Source organism: Micromys minutus (assembly GCF_963924665.1).
Source record: "Micromys minutus genome assembly, chromosome: 15".
NCBI lineage: Eukaryota > Metazoa > Chordata > Mammalia > Rodentia > Muridae > Micromys > Micromys minutus.
Genome location: NC_137984.1, coordinates 30,839,274 through 30,859,170, shown reverse-complemented (window position 1 = coordinate 30,859,170; position 19,897 = coordinate 30,839,274). Strand labels below are relative to the sequence as shown.

The 19,897-nt window shown below is 39.4% G+C and overlaps 1 protein-coding gene across 1 annotated transcript in view; it reads left to right on the top strand.

The window, feature by feature from the left end:
• LOC308430434 (EGF-like and EMI domain-containing protein 1) overlaps positions 1-19,897 on the top strand; it is a gene marked incomplete at both ends in the record, with an annotated part of 682,839 nt that overhangs the window by 54,839 nt on the left and 608,103 nt on the right. Inside the window, 1 exon segment of the mRNA XM_080929594.1 lies at positions 1,356-1,460. Coding sequence (XP_080785720.1) covers positions 1,356-1,460 — 105 coding nt within the window.

The following is a 19,897-nucleotide window of genomic DNA, read 5'->3' as shown; positions in this document are numbered from 1 at the left end:
CCCAACCATAAAATTATTTTTGCTGACTTCATCACTGTAATTTTGCTACTGTTATGAACCTCAATGGAAATATCTGTATTTTCTGGTGATCTTAGGCAACCCCTGTGAAGAGTCATGACCCATATTTACAGAACTACCACTCTACATGATAACTCCCACGTAATGTGGGAAAATGTGCTTTGAAGAGCCTTTCGGTTATACATTTTAATGATGGGTTGCAGCTCAGGACCCATGAAAAGCTGCTGTGTATTTTGCCAGTATAAAGGATGGTTACTATAACGCCAGAAGGGCTTTCCTGGATGTCCATCCCACTTGCTGGTTTGCCCCTTTCCCACATCATCAAATTTGTAATCCATAGTTGGTTCAAAAGTCCGGAGGGAAATCACTGTAGTAAATCTAAACGAGATTTCTCAACTTGGACTTGTCATGATTAATTGAAGAACTCTGGAAGCAGCTTACTTTTCACGAGGAGGTTTGCACCATTTACAAACCTCTGGAATGTTGCGTTTGGTAGCTCTCAGGAGCAGAACTGGAAGCATTCTGTGGCTGTGAGGGGCGGTCTGTTTCACGAGGCCTGGATCTGTGTTTTGTGCTGATGGTGACTGCCACGTCCCTTAGATTGTTCTGTGGGTCTAGTCAATGCAGCATCATAGCACAGTTCTTCTCTCTCTTGCCTCTGTGTGCTGGACAGAGTTTGGTAGCATCCTTTCTCTACAAGGAGCTTTCTGCTCCTGAAAGACAGTGCAGAAGTTCTGTTCAGTGTGGGCGTAGGGTTGAGTGCCGTGGGAAGAGTATGTTTAAACTCAGGTCACTGTGGCTGGTTGGTTTAACGTCAAAGAAAGATCTGCCCACGACACTGTCTTAACTATATTAATAAGTCTATAAAATTGACAGCTCTGTGATAAAGTCTTTATACTCATTTATTAACAACTACTCAAGTTCTTTGCCTCTGGTTAAATATCAATATTTTGTTTGATTTTTTAAATTTTGTTTTAAAGATCATTTTGACCACAGCCAACTTCTTTATGCCAATACTTGGCTCACAATATGAATACAAATAGTCTGGTGTCTTGGTAAAGGGAACATTCATACAGAGACAGTCTAGAGGGCTTCTTGGAATCTTAATTTATTCACAAACATCAGAAATGTTTCTACAGATAATTCTGTAAGGCTTCGAAAGTCAGCCATTGTCTTCTAATGGCAATTTTGAATAACAATTTTCTATATGTTATCTTCTGGAGGGCCAGAGGAAGTTTCTAGATCATGTTATATCAACTACACAATGTGTACCTATTCTAATGGTTTCCTTTCTTTCTTCCAACTCTATTCGTCCTTCATTTGAATGCTCCTTTTAGCTGTCTCTTCTTTGGGAACTCATTTCAGTGGAAGGGCGTGCTCAGATGGGGACACTCAGCAGTGCCTTTGCTCAAGTGGATTTCATGGACCCCACTGTCAATATGGTAAGTCACCAACAGGACTGTTCTATCGTGATTTAGCAGCATCTGCCTGTTGTGTACCGGCAGGCTATCTCTCTGGGAATTAATGACCACTGAAAATGAGTCACCTTTCAGAAATCCAGACTCACAGTGTAATAAGCTTCATAAAATATGCCTTATGGTTTGTTGTTAGTCTTCACTGTAAGAGTTCAAAGGGTCATCGTAAGTAGAAGATGCTCTACTTTGTAAAGAAGGTGTCAGATGTTAAATGTCACATGGAAGATATTTGAGAACTGCTGCTCTGGCTGCTGTGGGACGGTGCTCTGTGTGATTCCTCAGCTCCATAATGATCAAAATACAATCAGCATCAACTTCTTGTTATGGAATATTGACTTATCTTAACCAGCTATCTCAAAAAATATATAAAACCTGGAAGTCCCAAAACTCCAAAACTTGTCAATCTACTTTCCAAGATTGGAAACTTAACTGTTCATTTGGACATGTACGTGTAGAATGTTTCTTGTGTGGGGAGTTTCCAGATGAGCAATGATTTAGCCTCTACTACAGAAGGATACCTCACTTAAAGAAGATTATATGTGTCTCTTATTTATTTATTTATTTATTTTGTCCGCTGCTTGGATTTTAAAAAACGAATTGAAATGTATGAAATCTGAGGTCCCAGCACTCACGTAGTTTTGGCTCTTCCACAGTTTAAGAACAATGTTCCCATCTTCCATGGATCACTTAAGAAATGTTCTTGTAAATTAATTCACAATCTCTTTTCAGGGTTGACAATTTAAAAATTTATGAATGAACATGAAGCTGGTGTGATTATGGTTTGACTATAGGCCTGATTTGTAGACAAAGATCAATAGAGTCTTTGAGCACTGGACTGTATCTTTACTATTTTGCTATTTTTATCATAAATAACAAAAAAGTTACACATGAATCTCTGGTAATTATTTGACTTTAAATACTAAATTTGTACTAAACTGGTACTAAAGGTTTCTTAGGCCAGTAATTGTGATGGGGAGTTACAGATGTTATTGCTTAGCCAAGATGTTTTTCTAAAAACATAATTAGTTATTAATTTATAAATGCATTGTTTTGTGGAGCAAATCTTGCAGGATATTAGGTCCCAGAGGACAAAGGTAATAGAAGAGGCATATGGTAATGATAATGGCCCAATTATACCTGGATTAATTTATTCTTTATCATTAACACAAGTGCTTGAATATTTTGATGATTCCAACTTCTTAACAACTCCCCCACCAAAGTAATTAATGTGGTATGTGAAATGTAAGTAGTCAGATATTTTTTTTTGTAGTTTTAGCTTCATTGATAATTTTAAACATAGGAAGAAAGATTGTCTTTTGCACTTGGTCTATACACCTCCAGAGCCACAGGATAACACTCACAGACGAAATACCCACAAGGACTCCTTGTTGGGCTTGCCAGTGCTGCTGGCCAGGCATGCTTACCTTAGGTTCTGACACTGTTCCTTCTCCTGCTATAGTGATCTTGTTGAATTTCAAAAGGGATTGACAGCCTTTGTTCCCAATGTGTAGAAGATTAGACTTCTCCTGCATGAGACTTATTTCACCCACAAAATTGGGGAACCCTTACCTATATAAACTAAGGTGATTTTAATGAAGAAAATTTGAAGACTTTCTATGAAATCAAGCAGTTGGAAGTAAGTGGAGAACCTAATTCTAAAGAAGTTATAGCCTGGTGAGGAAGCCTTTAATGTAACAATTCTTTAGGGGCTAGAGATCTTATGTGTGATGTCTGGCCCCTCATCAGTGTGTGTGTGTGCGTGCGTGCGTGCGTGCGTGCGTGCGTGCATGTGTGTGTGTGTGTGTGTGTGTGTGTGTGTGTGTGTGTGTGTGTATCACAGAAAAATATCTTTAATGTTATGTTTGAAATTATATATAAAATAACTCGAGTTAAACCATTAAAAAATCCCAGTCTGTGCAGTATGGGAAACTGGAACTATCTAGTACTGCTCCTCCCTACTGATGACCGTGATGGCACCCTGTTCATATTTGTGTATACTCACACCGGTCTGAAAGTGTGCACACGTGAGAGCATATGCCAACACAGGTTTTGGGTGAAGACCCTTGTAGTGTTTTCTATCTATTCAGCTTCTTCTATCCTATCCTGTGCTCTCTTTACATTGTGCAGCTTTTGAGAGCTTTCTTGTCATTCTCCGAGCTTACTGAATCGTACACGCTCAGCTGTTTATTCCAACAATGTGGCACCTGTTTATTTTCCCAACTACTGAGTGATAAACATTTGTTCCAAATTTTATTCTGGTTTTTGGCACAATAATCAAGCTTGTGATAATATTGTATTATATAGTTTATGAAGAATGTCCCAGCTATGGGGCTGTCAGGGGTCAGCGACTATATGTAGTTTAAATTTTGTATACTTAAGGATCGTGTGTGTGTGTGTGTGTGTGTGTGTGTGTGTGTGTGTGTGTGCATAATGACTGTGTATGTTTGAGGATTAAAATGAAGAAAATCTTGTTATTTAATTATTTTTTTATATTTACAAATGTAAATCCTCACATATTCATTAAGAACCAAGGATGTCAGGCATATCTCAGATCATCAGGATCACTGTATAGTGAGTGAGTTGGTGGCCTGGGGCAAAGTTGGCTTTACCATCATGTATGGTAAGAGAGAACTCTAAAAATAAGCCAGTTGCCTTCCTAATGGTGAAGAAAAGACTGTAGTCCTGCTCAGAGTGGGAACATCCTAATAAGCGAGAACCACGCTTGAAGTTGGTAATGATTCTAAAATTGCTGATCTACTTAACTCATTTGAAAAAAAAAAATCTGCCTCTAATAAGGCAAATGAAGAAAATGAATTTGGACAATTAGGAAGTAATGAAGAGCTTTCTGAAATAACTATTGATTAAAGAAATCAAAAGAAATACTTTGAAGATTTGAACACATGCAAATCAAGTGAGAGCTGGTGGGGAAGGCTTCTCTTTTGAAATTTGATGGCTTCAGAGAGATCTGGGAGTTACAGGAACTAATGAATTTCACACAGAAGTCACACCTCATTTCCTGTCACTCTACTCATAAGTCAAGAAAAAGGATAATATGACCATTGGGAGGCTTCGTCTCCTTATTTTCTATGTGTATGTTTGTTCACCCGCTCTGTAGGTCATCCAATCAGCCTTCTATTGAGGCTCCCACTTAGTAAATATTTATATAGCAGGCTGTGTATGAGATGCTTCAGATGTGAAAACATGGTTTAATCTTAGTCTGGTGGGAAACAGAGAGCAGAAAAGCTATGGTTATTAAGAAATTCACCATTGCTGTGATGGAGGATGATTCTGTCCTAACAGAGAGAGGAGGATGTTTATCTATGTCATACCAGGAGGAGAGGAGAGTTTTCTCAAAAATGTTTATTAGTACAAAACACAGACAGTCGCTAGAGGTAAACAGAATGATCATGTGAAATTTGGTAGAGATACTAGTATATATTCCACCGACACAGGGAAAGCACCATAGATCAAGGAGCAACAATTGTCTTGGCTATAGAAAGTGGACACAAAAAATAACCAAAAAAAAAAAAAAAAAAAAAAAAAAATGTCATCTTTCCTGGATCTAGGGCAGAGTTCCTTTGCCTGTTTTGACATAGCCAGACCTGGTGTTTGAACACTTTATATTCAGGGTGTAACTGGTGGAATTCTTCACAATTCTGTTAAGGTCACTTTTCTGGCTAAGACCATCCTGAAGTTGAAGTTTCCTCTCTCTCTCTCTCTCTCTCTCTCTCTCTCTCTCTCTCTCTCTCTCTCTCTCTCTCTCTCTCTCTCTCTCATGTGTGTATGTGTGTGTCTATGTCTGTGTCTGTGTTAGTACACAGGATATGCATACAGAGTCCAGAAGAGGGCATCTGGACATCTTTATTTGTCTTTTTTTCCCTGACTCCTTATTCCTCTAAGGCAGGATCTCTCCCTGCCTTGGTGCTCCCTTTTTCTCAGCTAGACTGGAAGCCAGAATTCCCTCTGCCTCCATATCTTTCAGAACTCTGTTTATAGGTCGTAGGGAAGGCCTGGGTTGTTCCTCAGGTGCTGTGATATGAACTCCCAGCCTCTTGGGCAGGAAGTACTCCTAACTGTAAAGCCATCTTTCCATCCTACACTGGAGTGCCTTGAACATGTAGCATCACTAGTTGGCTCTCTATTTTCTGTACATATGGAAGAATCCCCAAATCTTCTTAGCACCTCAAAATATGGTCCTTGGATATATGAAAAATAAGAAGTTTTTGGAATGATATCTGGGATGTTTTTCAGGAATTTTGAGGCTGAGGCTGGGCCTCACTGTTGACTACGTTATCGTGGAGAAATTGGTTATATTTTCAGTCTCTGCATTATCATTTCTAAGGAGACAAGTAAAAACTTCTGCTTGCTTGAGTTCCAACAGTGTTCCACACAGCATTTTCAGAATTTTACATACATTAAATTAACAGTGATCTAAAGGCCATGGTATGAATATTATATTCTTGCCTCACTGTGTGTACTACAGAGTCATAGAGACTGGTCTAAGAGCAAGCAGCAAAGATGTAGGATACATTATGTATGCACACACACACAGAGAGAGAGAGAGAGAGAGAGAGAGAGAGAGAGAGAGAGAGAGAGAGAGAGAGAGAGAGAGAGAGAGAGAGACTATATTCTGACCCAAAAGCTTCAACCTGAAATCTGGGATGTCATATTCTGACCATTTTGGTATGGCTGCATGGGAAGCATGTGTTATTATTTGTGAGAGGCCTCAAGGAATAAGAGGTGTGGTTTATAAGCTGGATGCATCATCCACCTAAACCTCATGTTGGCTGTTGTTGCTCCAAGGATCCTAGAGGGGAAGATCATGATGGAGGGAAAGGCTCCAGTTGTTTTGCTCCCTGCCTTTCAAAACCTGAACAGCTTTTAGAGACTGAGTCACAGGTATAGCTGACCAGTAGGTATGTTCTAGTCAAGGAACTGCATTGACTGTCTGTGTATAATACTGGTAGGTAGAGAGATGGAGTGAAGTGTTTTCTTACAAATGAACATTTCCTAAGGGCAATATTTATTTGAGGAACACTGTAGGTTAAAGGTTCTCCCCTACTGCCACATTTCTTATATTGAAGTTTTGAATCCAAGTACTTTACAATGTGATCTTATTTTGACATAGGCTTGCTACAGATATTATTAAGTAAGACAAAGTTGTACTGCAGGTAGTGTGGAATGTTTGGATAGAGAGGCATGCACACAGGAAGGCCACCAAAAGAAAATGAAGGCATCAAAAGAATGGTTGGATATGGTACAAAATATCAAACATTTCCTACAAATGTCTGGAAGAGAGGTGAAAAGCAGCAGAGAGTCTTGTATCTCATAGTCCTTAGGAGGTGATATGCCTGTCTCCTAGTTCCATCCACAGACCTGAGTCAATCACATGCCACGTGTGTGATATGATTTCAGTTAATCCTCACACCATCTATGCATGGCACTATTTTACGGGATAAAGCACGGAAAGATATGTTTGTTTTTGTTGCTTAAGTAACTCATCTTGTGGCATTTTGCTGCAGCACCATTAGCAACACATTACTGGAAACCGGGCAGAGAGTTTCCCTTCATCTTCTGCTTCATTTCTGCAGCTGGCCTGGTGTAACAATGAAAATGGGGAAAGTGGCAGGGGGCTCCATAAAGAACAAATCATGCTAAGGGAAGTGGGTGGCTTATTTTAATTGAATTATAAGATTAGTCTGAGAAGGTAATTTGGACAAGAATGAAAAAATCATTAGTTGATTTAAAAATATCACAGTAAAAGAAACACTACAGGCAGATGTTATGGAATGACATAAAGCAAAGGTCCTGTCCTGGAGATAAATTGATAGACATCTGAGCAGGAGCCAGTAGTTTGCACTAGTTAAATGCCAGTGGTTATATTGTTTGTCACATAAAGATGCTCTCAGCAAGGGACAAGCTTGTCTGCAGCAAAGTGACCAAGATTCTTTGTTTTATAACTAGGCATAGGCTGTGGTAACACTGGCAGTTCTGGGGATCTGGGGTCCAGGAAATGGGTAAATTGTCTATGATTTGGGGTCCAGCAGAAGGATACGTTGCTGTTTGGAATCCATGCTTAGAATGTTTATCTAGATGCTGATTTGAAAATCGAAGCTCTGGAAGAACATCGTTGATGCACCCTTTTGGGGGTGCTTTTTACAGCCATGGTGTCAATCACAAGCCACCATTAAATATCTCTTGATATTTGCAAACACCACAGTCTCAGAGAAGAAGGAATGCACATCAGCATCCAGAGCTACTTGATTGCACAGGGGCAATTGATGATGAAGTGGTGGTGAATGTTGATAAGTATGATGATCATGGTTAACCCAGAAGCCAGGCTTTGTATGAGCTTGGAGCTCAGCTATGTGTTTTATTCATGTGTGGGTGTTGGAAATGCACCCAATTGCATGCCATTAATATTCTTATCTTAACAATAACACATTTTTTTTGTTTTTGTTGTAGAAATCATATCAGTAATTAGGTAAATTATTATAAAAGAGGTTTCTTTGGCTCAGACTCTTGTTCAAGTGGGAGGGCCCAGGTCTGGTGATCGCCATCTTATTTACAATGAACACAGAGCATCTTGTGTAGAAACAAAGCCCCCGAACAGGCCATCCATTAACCCATCAGTTCTTAATTTATTGTACATATGGATGTATCTGTCCACTCACCACACCACATCTGGAATCACTTTTTTAAAGATCTAAGTGTTTCCATCTCTTAGCTTTCAACATGAGTTCAGGGAGAGACAAACAGGCATAGTGTGCGTATGGAGTGTCACCTGCAAGAACTCACACATTGAAGACAGGTTTCTGAGATGCTGGTGCTTTCGGAATGAGTTCCCAACTGGATGAGGCTCAGGGACCTCTATTTTATTTGCAGTGTTTAAGCCTGGAAACATGCTGGAAGACAAAGGTATGAGGTGAATTACTGTGTCCACCTGAGTTTTCCTCACTGTCCCGGCACATGCTGACCTGTGTTGTAGAAAAATATACATTGTTCTTCTGGAAACAGGAAAGCAAATGGCTGTAATGTAATGACTGGTCTTCTCCAAACCAGATTCAAGCTGACACCGGAAGCAGGTCAGGAGGGAGGTGAGAAAAGTGAAAGTGAAAGCCCCTTTCTATCCATACTGTTGCCAGGTTGGACAGGACAGAGCCCGGGTCTTTGGATACACAATGCCACAGGAGATAGGGACGTTTGTGTGAAAATATATCTTTAGAAGATACAGCAATATGATGAAAGAACATGACATTCTAAAGTGAAAGAAAATGTCATACTGTGAAAGTAGCCTAACCTTACATAATCATTTTTCTCTCCATTGCTGCTTGCAATAAAATTGTGTAGCTTTTGCTTTATCTTATATTAAATCACGATCGCTTTAGTGAATCAGGTACAAAGTAAGATGGAAATGTCTCATTTCATTTATTAACTTTAACTTAAATACCAAATTTTAAATATTTAATATTTTTGTTATTTACAATTACATATGTGCACACAAAGTATCTTGATCCTATCTACCTCTCATATAATTATTTAGCATTCATTCATTCATTCATTTTATGTGTACAGGTGTACACTCTGTGGATGCCTGGTGCCTGAAAAGCCAGAAGAGGGCATCAGATCCCCTCGAAGTAGAGTTGCCTGTGGTTGTGAGCTGTCATGTGGGTGCTGAGAACTGAATCTATACTCCATGCAAATGTAGCTAGTACTCTTAATTGCAGATCCATATTATAAATTTCTTTTCATATTTTAAAAACAAACCAGCATGATTGGAAAGGAGAACTTGGTTAAAACACAGAAGCAGTTTTATTGCACTCATTCTGTGGTCACTCCATTTTGGGATTATGTATCTGAATTTTAAGTGTATGAGTGTCCATACATGTGCAGGATAGGGAGAGACTTTATTCAAGTTCACATGTTTCTGGAAAAATGCATTCTAAGTACACCAACATCCCTTGGTTTGTCTAGACTGTTCAAGCCTAGCCTATTTTAAAGCATAACTCCTTGTTATATAAGGAAAAGCTGGTCGTGCTGTACTGTGGAACTAGGTGTCCAGTCCTGTATCTTACAAAATTGGCTGCCCAGTGTTATACAGTGGTGTATTCAGCCATCAAAACCACTATGTGATTAGAATATTTTATGTTGGGTAAAGAAGAAAGGCTTCCAATATTTTGTGGCTTCAGCTTTGTCTGGCATTTTTGAGGACAAGGGTGGAAGGTAAGAGGCTGAATGAACATAGTGACCTGCCTCAGATAGGACAGTCTCACAAACCAGCTAACTTGAGTGTTAGGTAACGGTGAATTTCCTGAGATGTTCAGAGTAGAAGATGAAGAGAAATCTAAAGAAGATAGCCAGAATTTAGGTCTGAATAGATAAAGGGAGGAGTATAATGACATTGAGAAAACTTATAATAGATTGTAAATGTGAGCAGTGTGTCATGGCTAAGATCTTTTTGATGACAGGGGCATCTGTTGCACGTGCCATCTTCCCTATTTATTTATAGACAAGTTTTGGGTGCTCCAGGTATTGGTCAAACACATATGGTACTCAATGCATAGGGCATGATTTATCATCATTGAATTTAAAAATATGACCAGAGTAGTCTGCTTTCTATACTGTATTTTTCAGTGTCTATTCTCTGGATCATCTATTCTGTTGTATTTTTAAGAAACATAAAATGGATTGAAGCTTCTGGGTTTAACGATGCTGGGGAAGTTGTAAGTTATGTGGCCTCATATGGTATTCTCCTTTGTTGAACTTTTCAGAGCCCCCATTGCACTGGTGTTCTCCATGACTCTCATGATAGGGCCTGGAGACTTATTTATTTAAAAAGCAATTAATGAGAAATAGGGCATGTATTTGAAAAGGAGAAAGGGGATATATGGGATCATTTGGAGGGAAGAGAGGACAGGGAGGAAGGAGGGAAGAATGTAATCATATTACAATCTAAAAATAAAGGGCAATGAGGTAAAAAAATGTAGGTATAATGTATTTTTAATGGAACTATTTTGAAACATTATTTTGTGTAGAACCTTCTTGCTTTAAAGAAATAATAAACACACATCTGAAGAGAGAGGGAGAGGGAGAGGCGAGAGAGAGTGCTACTTTTCCAATCTGTTCAACTACTAATGAAATATTTATGCAGTAGTGAAAAAAAACCAGGCAAGGTGCTTTCCCATATGTTACCCCATTCAAGCTCCCACCCACTCTGTGGGAGAGTTTATATTATTACCAAATTAGAGACAATGTAACAGAGACACGGGAAGCCTGACTGAATTTCCCCAGGTCACTTTTGTTAGCAGCTAAGCCAATATGTGAAACAGGAATTTTAACTCTCCTGTTGTAGGTCACTATCCCATAGTAAATGGGCAGTAGCTAGACTTGAAGTAGAGTGGATTTTGTGTGCTTTTTGTTTGTTTGTTTGTTTGTTTGTTTTAGGTTTTTCTGTTGTTGTTCATGTTGTTTTATTTTTCTTTATTTTATTTAAGTAATTTTCTTTTTAAAGATTATGTATTTTATAAATTCCAGTACACTGTCCCTGCCTTCAGACACACCAGAAGAGAGAAACTGATTTGTATTACAGATGGTTTTGAGCCAACATGTGGTTGCTGGGAACTGAACTCAGGACCTCTAGAAAAAGTCAGTGCTCCTAACCGCTGAGCCACCTCTCCAGCCCTTATTTCATGTTACTATAGTGTTTACTGTAGGGGAGAGTAGTTGGGAGGTTGAGATATGAGCAAATATGACACACCCACACATGAAAGACCGAAGTATGGATGAATACCACCAGTGAGTTGTATTGGGGTTTTTGCCAGAAGCAGAAATGATTCCCCAAACCCCTGTGTCACTAAAATCTTACCCCATCTTGGGTGATGGCTCATGAAAGCTGGAATCTTGGAGCACACTGTACATGCAGACAGCTAAACAGATCAGAAAGTGTCTTCTGGTATGTCAGTTGTGCCCTGCCTCTTCCTGGTGCCATCTAGACTGGCCTCTGCTTCTTATAGGCAGCTTTGTTGTCCCAAGATTGTTTCTCAACAAATCCAGCTTACAAGTGCTGGAGAGGACAAGGGCCTAGGGTCAGTTTCAGGGACTTCCTGAAACTTCTGAGTACTTCTGTAGGGTGGAATCTTTCACCTCCCTTAGAACATTCTATTATTCGCTCTGCTACCCCTGTGGGCATCCTGTGTCTTAATGAGCTTCTATCCAAGGCAGAAGATTTTCATTCTAGAGAAAACTTTTATACAACAGGTTTTCTTCCTTATTTTGGACCTTCACTGTGGATTTTTTTTGAAGTTTACATTTCTTTTTCCTCCAATCAGATTATCTTCCTTGTTTCTCTTATTTAACGGATTTAAACAATGAGTCGATAGTGGTTTCTTGACAATGTATTTGCCCTTTAACAGACTTCTGAGAAAGCAGAAATGAATGGTGATGAAGGTCTGGTCCGGTAGTCAGCAAACAGTTGCTGGTACAGATCTGGAAGCACCTCTAAGGGTGCTGTGAAAGCTTCTTTTCCTGTATTCATCACAAGGTTCAAAAATGTCTATGTCTCTCCACTCAAAGGCAAGTGGTTGAATAGTTCTTCTCTCTACATCATATTCCAACTTCTCAGCTCCTGACACTTGAATCTGCTGCTCACATTGAATTCTGATAATCTGTTCTTCAACTAAAAATCATGCTCTGTTTCATACCCACTACTACTGCCCCTGCCTCCACATGTTCACAAATAAACTAGCTTTATCATCCACTCTTTTAATAAGTATCTCTTGACCTTCTAAAGAGCAACGGCCATAGGTACTTCTGTAATGAGTATGTAAGTCGCAGATAAGTGCTTCAAATCAAAGATTTAAGAGAAACTAAAAATGTGTGTTAAGAAATTAACCTTATCCAAGAGTGTTCTGCCCTTTGACCTCAGCCTCTGTAAGGTTTTCTTTAAGGTTTTAAAATGATATAGTCAGTAGCTTCCTCTGTCTCACTGGAGACCTTGGACTACCAGAGAAGCTAATAAACTAACAAGGCAGAGTCCTGGCACACACACAGATTGTCTTAAGGTTCTTAGCCCACCACAAAGACTAGCAGTATGACCCAGGATCCAGGCTTTGGGTAATTATCAGGTCTTGTTCTAGAGCTTCAAGCCAACTCTGTGGAGATCTGTGATTAGCTACCTGAGTAATGGATCCCCAGCAATGACTTTGAATGGTAGAGCTACCATGAGCTATCCTACTGGTGAAAGTCTGTTTATGTGATCACAATAGTTCCAAGAGGTTGACTTATATTACCACCATGGAAAAATGATAATGGAAGCTTCAATTCTGGTACTTCTCCGAACTCAATTCTAGGCATACCTTCCTCTGGTTAGTTTTAATACAACCATTTCTGGTGGATTTCATGAGGTCCTGTGGCGAATTATGAAATTTAAGGATGGTTTTGGGGCCTCCCCTCCTGTATTTGCAGTTGGTACTAGGACTGAACACGGCTTTCTGTAGATGCTTCAGTTGCTTTGAACTTTCAAAGAAGGATAGTCTCTTTTGTCATTCAAGGGCAAAGTGCTTGAGTATCTACACTGTTTCCTGTGACCATGTGACACAGAGACAATGAGACAGTGCAGCACTGTGCTCAGCTGTGTGGATGGGGATGAAGTAGGTGTTTCCACATCATTGCTAAAAAACAATGGTTTCTGGACTCCCATTGCGGGCTGAAAGTAATAGCCCAACCCACCCACTGATTGAATCAGATGGCAAACCACAGAAGGCAAGTGCAAAAAAAAAGCATTATTATAATCGGTTGGAGCTGAACAATTCGGGACACTGGGGACCTGGAGGAGTAGAAAAGAAAGCCCACGAGATGTGGAGTTTTAAGAACCTGACTGCATTGTGACAAAATGTTTGTTGGAGTTGTTGGGATGATTTAAAAATGGCTTAAAGATTGTATGCTAAAGAATTTTTAACTGAGGCTTTAGTTATATAACTTAACTAGAGGCTGTTTTTTTCACATTTTAATGAGAAAAAATGTTATATTTTGTTCTGTTGTGAGTTGTGGTGATCTCTGCTTTCATTTATCACAAATAATCTCCTCCAGGATGGGTGCATTTTCTACAATGTTGAGATGTTTCTGTTATGTTAAACCTTGGGAAAGGGTCAAAGCAAATCTGTGGCTTAAGTAAGAATTATTATGCTAATGGGAGAGTACCAAGATTACTGAAGAGAGCAATTTCTTCCCTGTAGCCTATGGGCCAGTTGCTTTGGTTTCCATGTTGGCACAGCAGAGTTTAGTGGGGAAGAAATCAGCAGTCCCTGTCAATATTCCTTACATTCAGCCAGCTGTAGGTTGGAAATATTTGAAAAAAAAGCTAAACTACATGTATCTTTTCTTCTCCTTATGACTTAAATAATACAACTTGACAACTATTTATATAAAATCTACAGTGTACTGGGTATTCTGAGTAATCTAAATACTATTTAAAGTATATAAAAATAGGTGCACAGTTAGTGTGGAAATTCGATTCCATTGTACACACTGGTTAGTTGCATGGTCATTGTGGTATCACTGGAGTGGCACTTCAGTTCCAAGCTCCCTAGAAGACCAAAGGAAGGCTGTACTTACTCATCTTGGTCCTGATATGGGTAAAAACTGGGAAAACATGTAGTCATAGCTCTTGATTTATTCTTATATAGAAAAAAGGAAATGTTCATGTATGATATCACTATGATAATTTGTACTTACCCACAATCAAAGCATTCAGGCAAAGCTCAGCTGCCTTGGTTATACACACAATGTTTGCTTGTGGTCACAGAAGCTCCCAAAGACTTGTAAGATAAAGGCAAGTTCAAGGTTAACTTAGAGAATTATGGGGAAGAAATAAGGACATGGATAGATGGCCACCCAGATGCAAGATGGAAATATAAAAGAAGAAAGACATTAAAATCAAAGGAAACAAATAAAACCACTGGTTAGAATAGAAGAAAATGGATGGAAATGAAAATGAAGATGTGCCGTGGGCAGGTCTGACAAAATATAACTCACTCTTTTCTGTTTTTGTTTAGTGTTTTTATTTTTTGACTATGGTCCAATTCAAGGAGAAAAACAATCTTTTCCAGGAGTGTCACTAGAACAGTTTTCTCCCTGAAAAGCCATGATTAAAGTTTTATATATGCATTATGATGACAAATGTTCTGTTTTTGACTGAAGAATGTATTTCTATGGTCAATCAACAAAAGAGTTATTGAAATAACAGGAAAATAAAGGCAGAGAAAATGCGATAGTTTAAACAGGAAATTATAGGTAGTTGCTCGCATAATTTGGTCATTTATGTACTATAGAAAAAGAAAGAAGCTTTTTGCTTAGTGGAAAACATAACCTAGGAATAAAGTGTTGAGACTCTGGAATGAGGACATTTGCACGGAGTGACTCTGCTGTCCTTTGGAAGGTTTTGCACATTCATTCCATTATTCCACAAACTGCTGTGCAGACTCTTCACCTTGTCTTCCATGAGTACAGTTTTTATAATACTTAAGAAATTTTAAGGCGAATGATCAAGTACCTTCTAAACCTTTAAGTCACAGTATTATATTGTCCTTAAAGTCATTTGAATTCTTTGTGAGATGTATTTCATCTAAACATAATATTTTTTTTCCAAGAGTAAGAATTTCTTGACCTGTTTCGTGTTTGTGATATCTAAATACAGAAGAATAGTAATGAGTTACATTAGGGCACCAATAGCAGAAATCTTTGCCAGTCTTATGTGGTTCCCATTGCTAGTTCCAATGAGAGTATACTGGAAGTCTCTTCCTTCTTTAGAAAGACACGGTCTCACTTCCTTACACTGCGCAGGGTGGCCTTAGTTAGCACTTTGATTCCTGGAGGAATTAACCAGGTTAGGCAGAATAGAAACCTCAGGGAGATTTTATCTCCATTTCGGGTTCCCAATGTGTCTCCTATGAAAGAATGTCTTTGGAATTAGCCAGGCATTGCAGGCAGGATTCAGTGGGCCTTACTCATGTTCTCCTTTTGAAACCTGCTCATGAACACAGTAAATGTACACAGCTCTATAACTACATACACACACACACAGAGAGACACACATACACATACACACACACAAGGAAAATGGAAAATATGCGCAGTCTATTTTACAAGGCACTACTTTAATTTGGCTGTTTTTTTTTTACCTTTGTAGCGTGAAGGGTTTTGTAAGAATGTGTTTCTAGCTCTTCCAGTTAAAAACATTTTCTCCCCCTTTTGCATATGCATTTGTATGTACTATGTATAAACATAAGTATAAATGTCTGCATGTGTGTAGTCATTTGCATACGGCAGTGCATGGCATGTTTGAGGGAAGGGAAGACGATCAGAATGTAACTATTGCCTCCAGTATTTTCCTCTCTGCCTGACATGTGATGCATGGCATGTTGCTGAATCTAGACTAGAGATCACCATTTTGGTCACTCTTGGTTGGCAGGCTAGCCAGCTTGCTCCAAAGATTGTATGTCTCTGCTTCCTGTGCTCTGGGATGACACATGACTCGTGCAAGGTTAACGGGGATCGTAGCACTTACATGACAAGTGCTTTGCTTTTAATAATTTCAGAGTTTATTTATTTGGCATATCATTGACTCCTCCTGGGTTTTAAGCATCTGATCAGGATGAACTGTCTTTCTAGAGAAGTAGAAAGTTTCTATTCTTTAAAGATATACAAGATTTTGGGTGGCTACTTGGATTTGCATAAAGGAGATTGTGAAGTTAGGTTCTGTGGTGTAGGCAAAAAAAATGATTAAGACCACTTCAAAGTCTCACGTTATGCGACTGCCGGATGGCGGTTTTGAAGGCAGGGCGGAGACTAAACTCCTTCATATCTGGCCCCCAGCAAGGGACCTGAAACCAATTGAGTTTGAAATGCATGCACTGAGTGAGCTGACTTAATAGATTAATCGGGATCTCACTTAGCTGTCACTGATTGTTATACGCCTTTATATGTGAGATGCACAGTTGTGTTTAAAAGCTAGGTTCATTTTTCCCGAGTCGTCATGGGAGCAGGCCATCCTCTCTCTGAAAACTGCTGTGTGGCTGTTCCAGTCTGTTCAGCTCACGAGGCTTTTTTCCACGGACAGTTTCCTGTTTCTGTCATAGCCCATAGCTCGATCATTCATGTAATCTCCTGAGAAAAAAAAAAAAAAAAAAAAAAAAAAAAAAACTTTTCATCAAATAAAATGTTCTTCCTGGCCCATCACTTGGCATATGCTTTTAAAGATACAAAGCTCCAGGGGCATCGCTGACAATGAAGTATAAATATTTAGCTTCAAATTAAATGTCATCACTAAAATTCAGAGGCAGCTAATCACTGCCTAATCCCTCTCCTGTATCCTCCCAGGGATTAAGTCACCAACTCATTCCAAAATGTATTTGGTGCTAACAGTGTTCCCAGCTGCATTCATGGTTCCTCAGTGCTTGGAAGGCTCTAAAGTAACTTGGGCATCAAAGCTTTGATTTCAGTCTTTGATCATTCTCTTCAGGTTAGACCCTTTTCAGCCTGCTTGCAATTTCTCAAAGAGAAAGCATTAATAATTTGTCATTGGAAGACTTCCAATTCCGTTTTCTTGTTTCTTTGTCTGCTCAGGCACCTTTCCTGTGCATCCTCACAAGGAGAAAGGGTCTGTTTAACACCGTGTTCTTTCAGATGCTAAGAGGGGTCACAGAAATGCCCCCCTGGCTGTCTCTAGCATCCTGCCCCACCTCCACTGTAGCTCCCTCACTCCTCTGACCTGCTTCTCTTGCCTGATCCTGACTTCCATCATCAGCTGTTGGGAGGTGACTTTGCACCAAATTAGGGTCCCTTTTAGATAATTCCTGGCAGTTTGACAGGAGTGGTCAAAGTCAATTGTAAGTCAAAAGCTCTCTTTATACACCAGATCTTTCTTTTGCCTATAGGCGTTTAAGTAGAATGCAATTTAGCTTTAAAATGTAGACTCCACACAGTGCTGAACAATAATTCTGGATGATCTCTCTTCTGTAGGGACTGCATATCTATGTGATATTGTATCAGCCAGAATCCCAGGCCTTTTCCGTTCCCATCTCTGGTTGTATTGAAGCTGTTGGTTAGCAGATTCGAGGCTACAGTTGGGGCTGCGCTGCTTCTCCCTTTCTCTGTGGGTGACTGCAGGGCTTAGATGCGATTGTGATGGATGTTTGGGGGAAAAAAGTTCTCTTTTCGAATTGGCTTATTATAGAATCAAACTGATGGGATGCAAATCTGCTTATCTAATCTCCTTAGGATACATTTGCCTTTGATGTGGTCCTTTCCTAGAGAAAAGCTGCCTCTTTCTCCTTATGTCTTCTAGTGCACCAGTATGCGGGGAGACATTTTCATTTCCTGTGCTTGCTGGACTAAGGTGTCCGATGCCCCTGCTTGATAATCATTCATAAACACCTGTCTGTGTCTTCAGGCTCAAACCATAGGAACAGCTCTCTGGCTGGCAACAGGAACAGTATGCGCTATCCTCCCTACCAATTTCTTGGGAGATCATGCCTCCAAAGACACATATACCAAACACTTACTATTATCACCAGTTGAAATTTATGCTGGTGTTGTAGTTGAGGTATTTTTTTGTGAAATTCCTATGATGGTGTTACATTATTTTATATACTGTTTGTTTTCCAAGTTAAAATGTGAATACTGAAGACTAGGGTTCTAAGGAGTCAGATTCCAAAGTGTCCTGAAATTGAGGCTTACATGGAGATATTTGAACCAAACTGTGACCTCTGTCATAAAACACGGCTTTTCTGATACTGAAATCACATTCTTATGCCTGAAAACAAGCAAAACAGCCATATTTTAAAAGCAAACCATTTGAAGAGAAAAGGATAAACTGAGAGAGAATTCTTTGTTAAAACCTAGAAAAGAATGTCCGAGGATAGGAAGGGGAACGGTTTGTGGATTTTGTTTGGAGAGTCTTCAAAGATACTCATCCAGGCTGGTCTCAGTTGTGAAATGATTAATTAATTGCGATGAGCCATTTTATATTTTCTGCATTGAAATGGATGTAAGCGTAGAAGACTGGATAGAAGAGGGCTGGCCATCACAATAGTTCATGTTTAGGCTGGATGCCGCCTCAGGTTTGGTGTATTGCTCTGTACCACAGGAGATGGTGGGTATTTTGGAAGATGGCAGTTTGCATTTGCCTCTTGATCAATGTGAGATCCGTAGCTTGGCACATCTGTTCACTGTAGCAGCTCTGAGAAAGAGAGTCATTGTTATCGTCCTTATTTTAGAGATGGAGGCAAAGAGCAATTGAATAAACTACTCAGGGCCTTTGTAAGTGAGAGGAATGGGGACCCAAATGATGAGCAGTGGTGCTAATGTGGTTCTACCTTTTGACTGTGGTGCCATGTAACTTGTAGATGGATGTGGTTTTGGTTTGTGCTGCTGTTTTTCCTGCTTTATAGGACTCTTCTTGTGTATTTGGTTAGTGATTCCATATTTAACTGGGCAGTACACACCCATTTTTTTTTTCACTTGCCTTTAAGGTTCTTCCTAGACAACAGGAGTATTTTATAGATCTGAGGAGATGTTTTAGTTGCTTATGGCATTATACACTATAGTCACATTGATCAGAAATAGTTCTACTGCTTGAAAGGGCACTTACGGAAGATCCAGATGCTTTATGCAACTCTCAGAAAAAGTGAGCCTCTTCTTTAGCTTTTCAGTCCCCTAAAAAGGAAGCCACAAAATGGTGATTGAGAATTCATCAGACAGTTAAGTTCCGATGGTAATAGCGCACCGTGAAGAAGCACTTGTGAGCTTCTGAGACTTCTGCAGCTGTTCCTTCAAAGATGCGGAGAGATAGACAGTGCACAAAATAGGAAACAAAGACCACGAAGCCTGCAGGGGAATTGGGATTTCATTGTGTGTGTCAAAAGTAAATGAATTCAAGAATAACCACTTGAAAGGGAATTCTCTCTTAATGTCTTTGGTGCAAAAAAATGTGCTGAGATTGTCCTGACTCTGAAGAGTAAGACTCAAAGAAGTAAATTACCTTCTAGCTACCAGCTTTCAATTACTAGTGGCTGAAAGTGCTAGCTAACCCCAAACCTCACAAAAGTGGGGCAGAGTAGAGAGTGGTTTGCATTTTCCTTCTAATCAACATGGAAGATAGAGGCTGAGTGAGATACCATTGTTGCAATGGGATTTCTGATGGCAGGAGTTTATAAATAGGTTAAAGATCCAAACAAATCCAAACAAAGCACACCCCACTACAGTCCTCTACAAGAGCCACTTAAATGCCCTGTATACATTTTTCAGGCAATTTTTATGTGTAATAAAAGGTCTAGAAAATTGTTTTGAGGTGTGAAAAACTGATGTTTATAGAGAGTAAACTGTTTCTTTCTGAAGGCTTTTCAAGT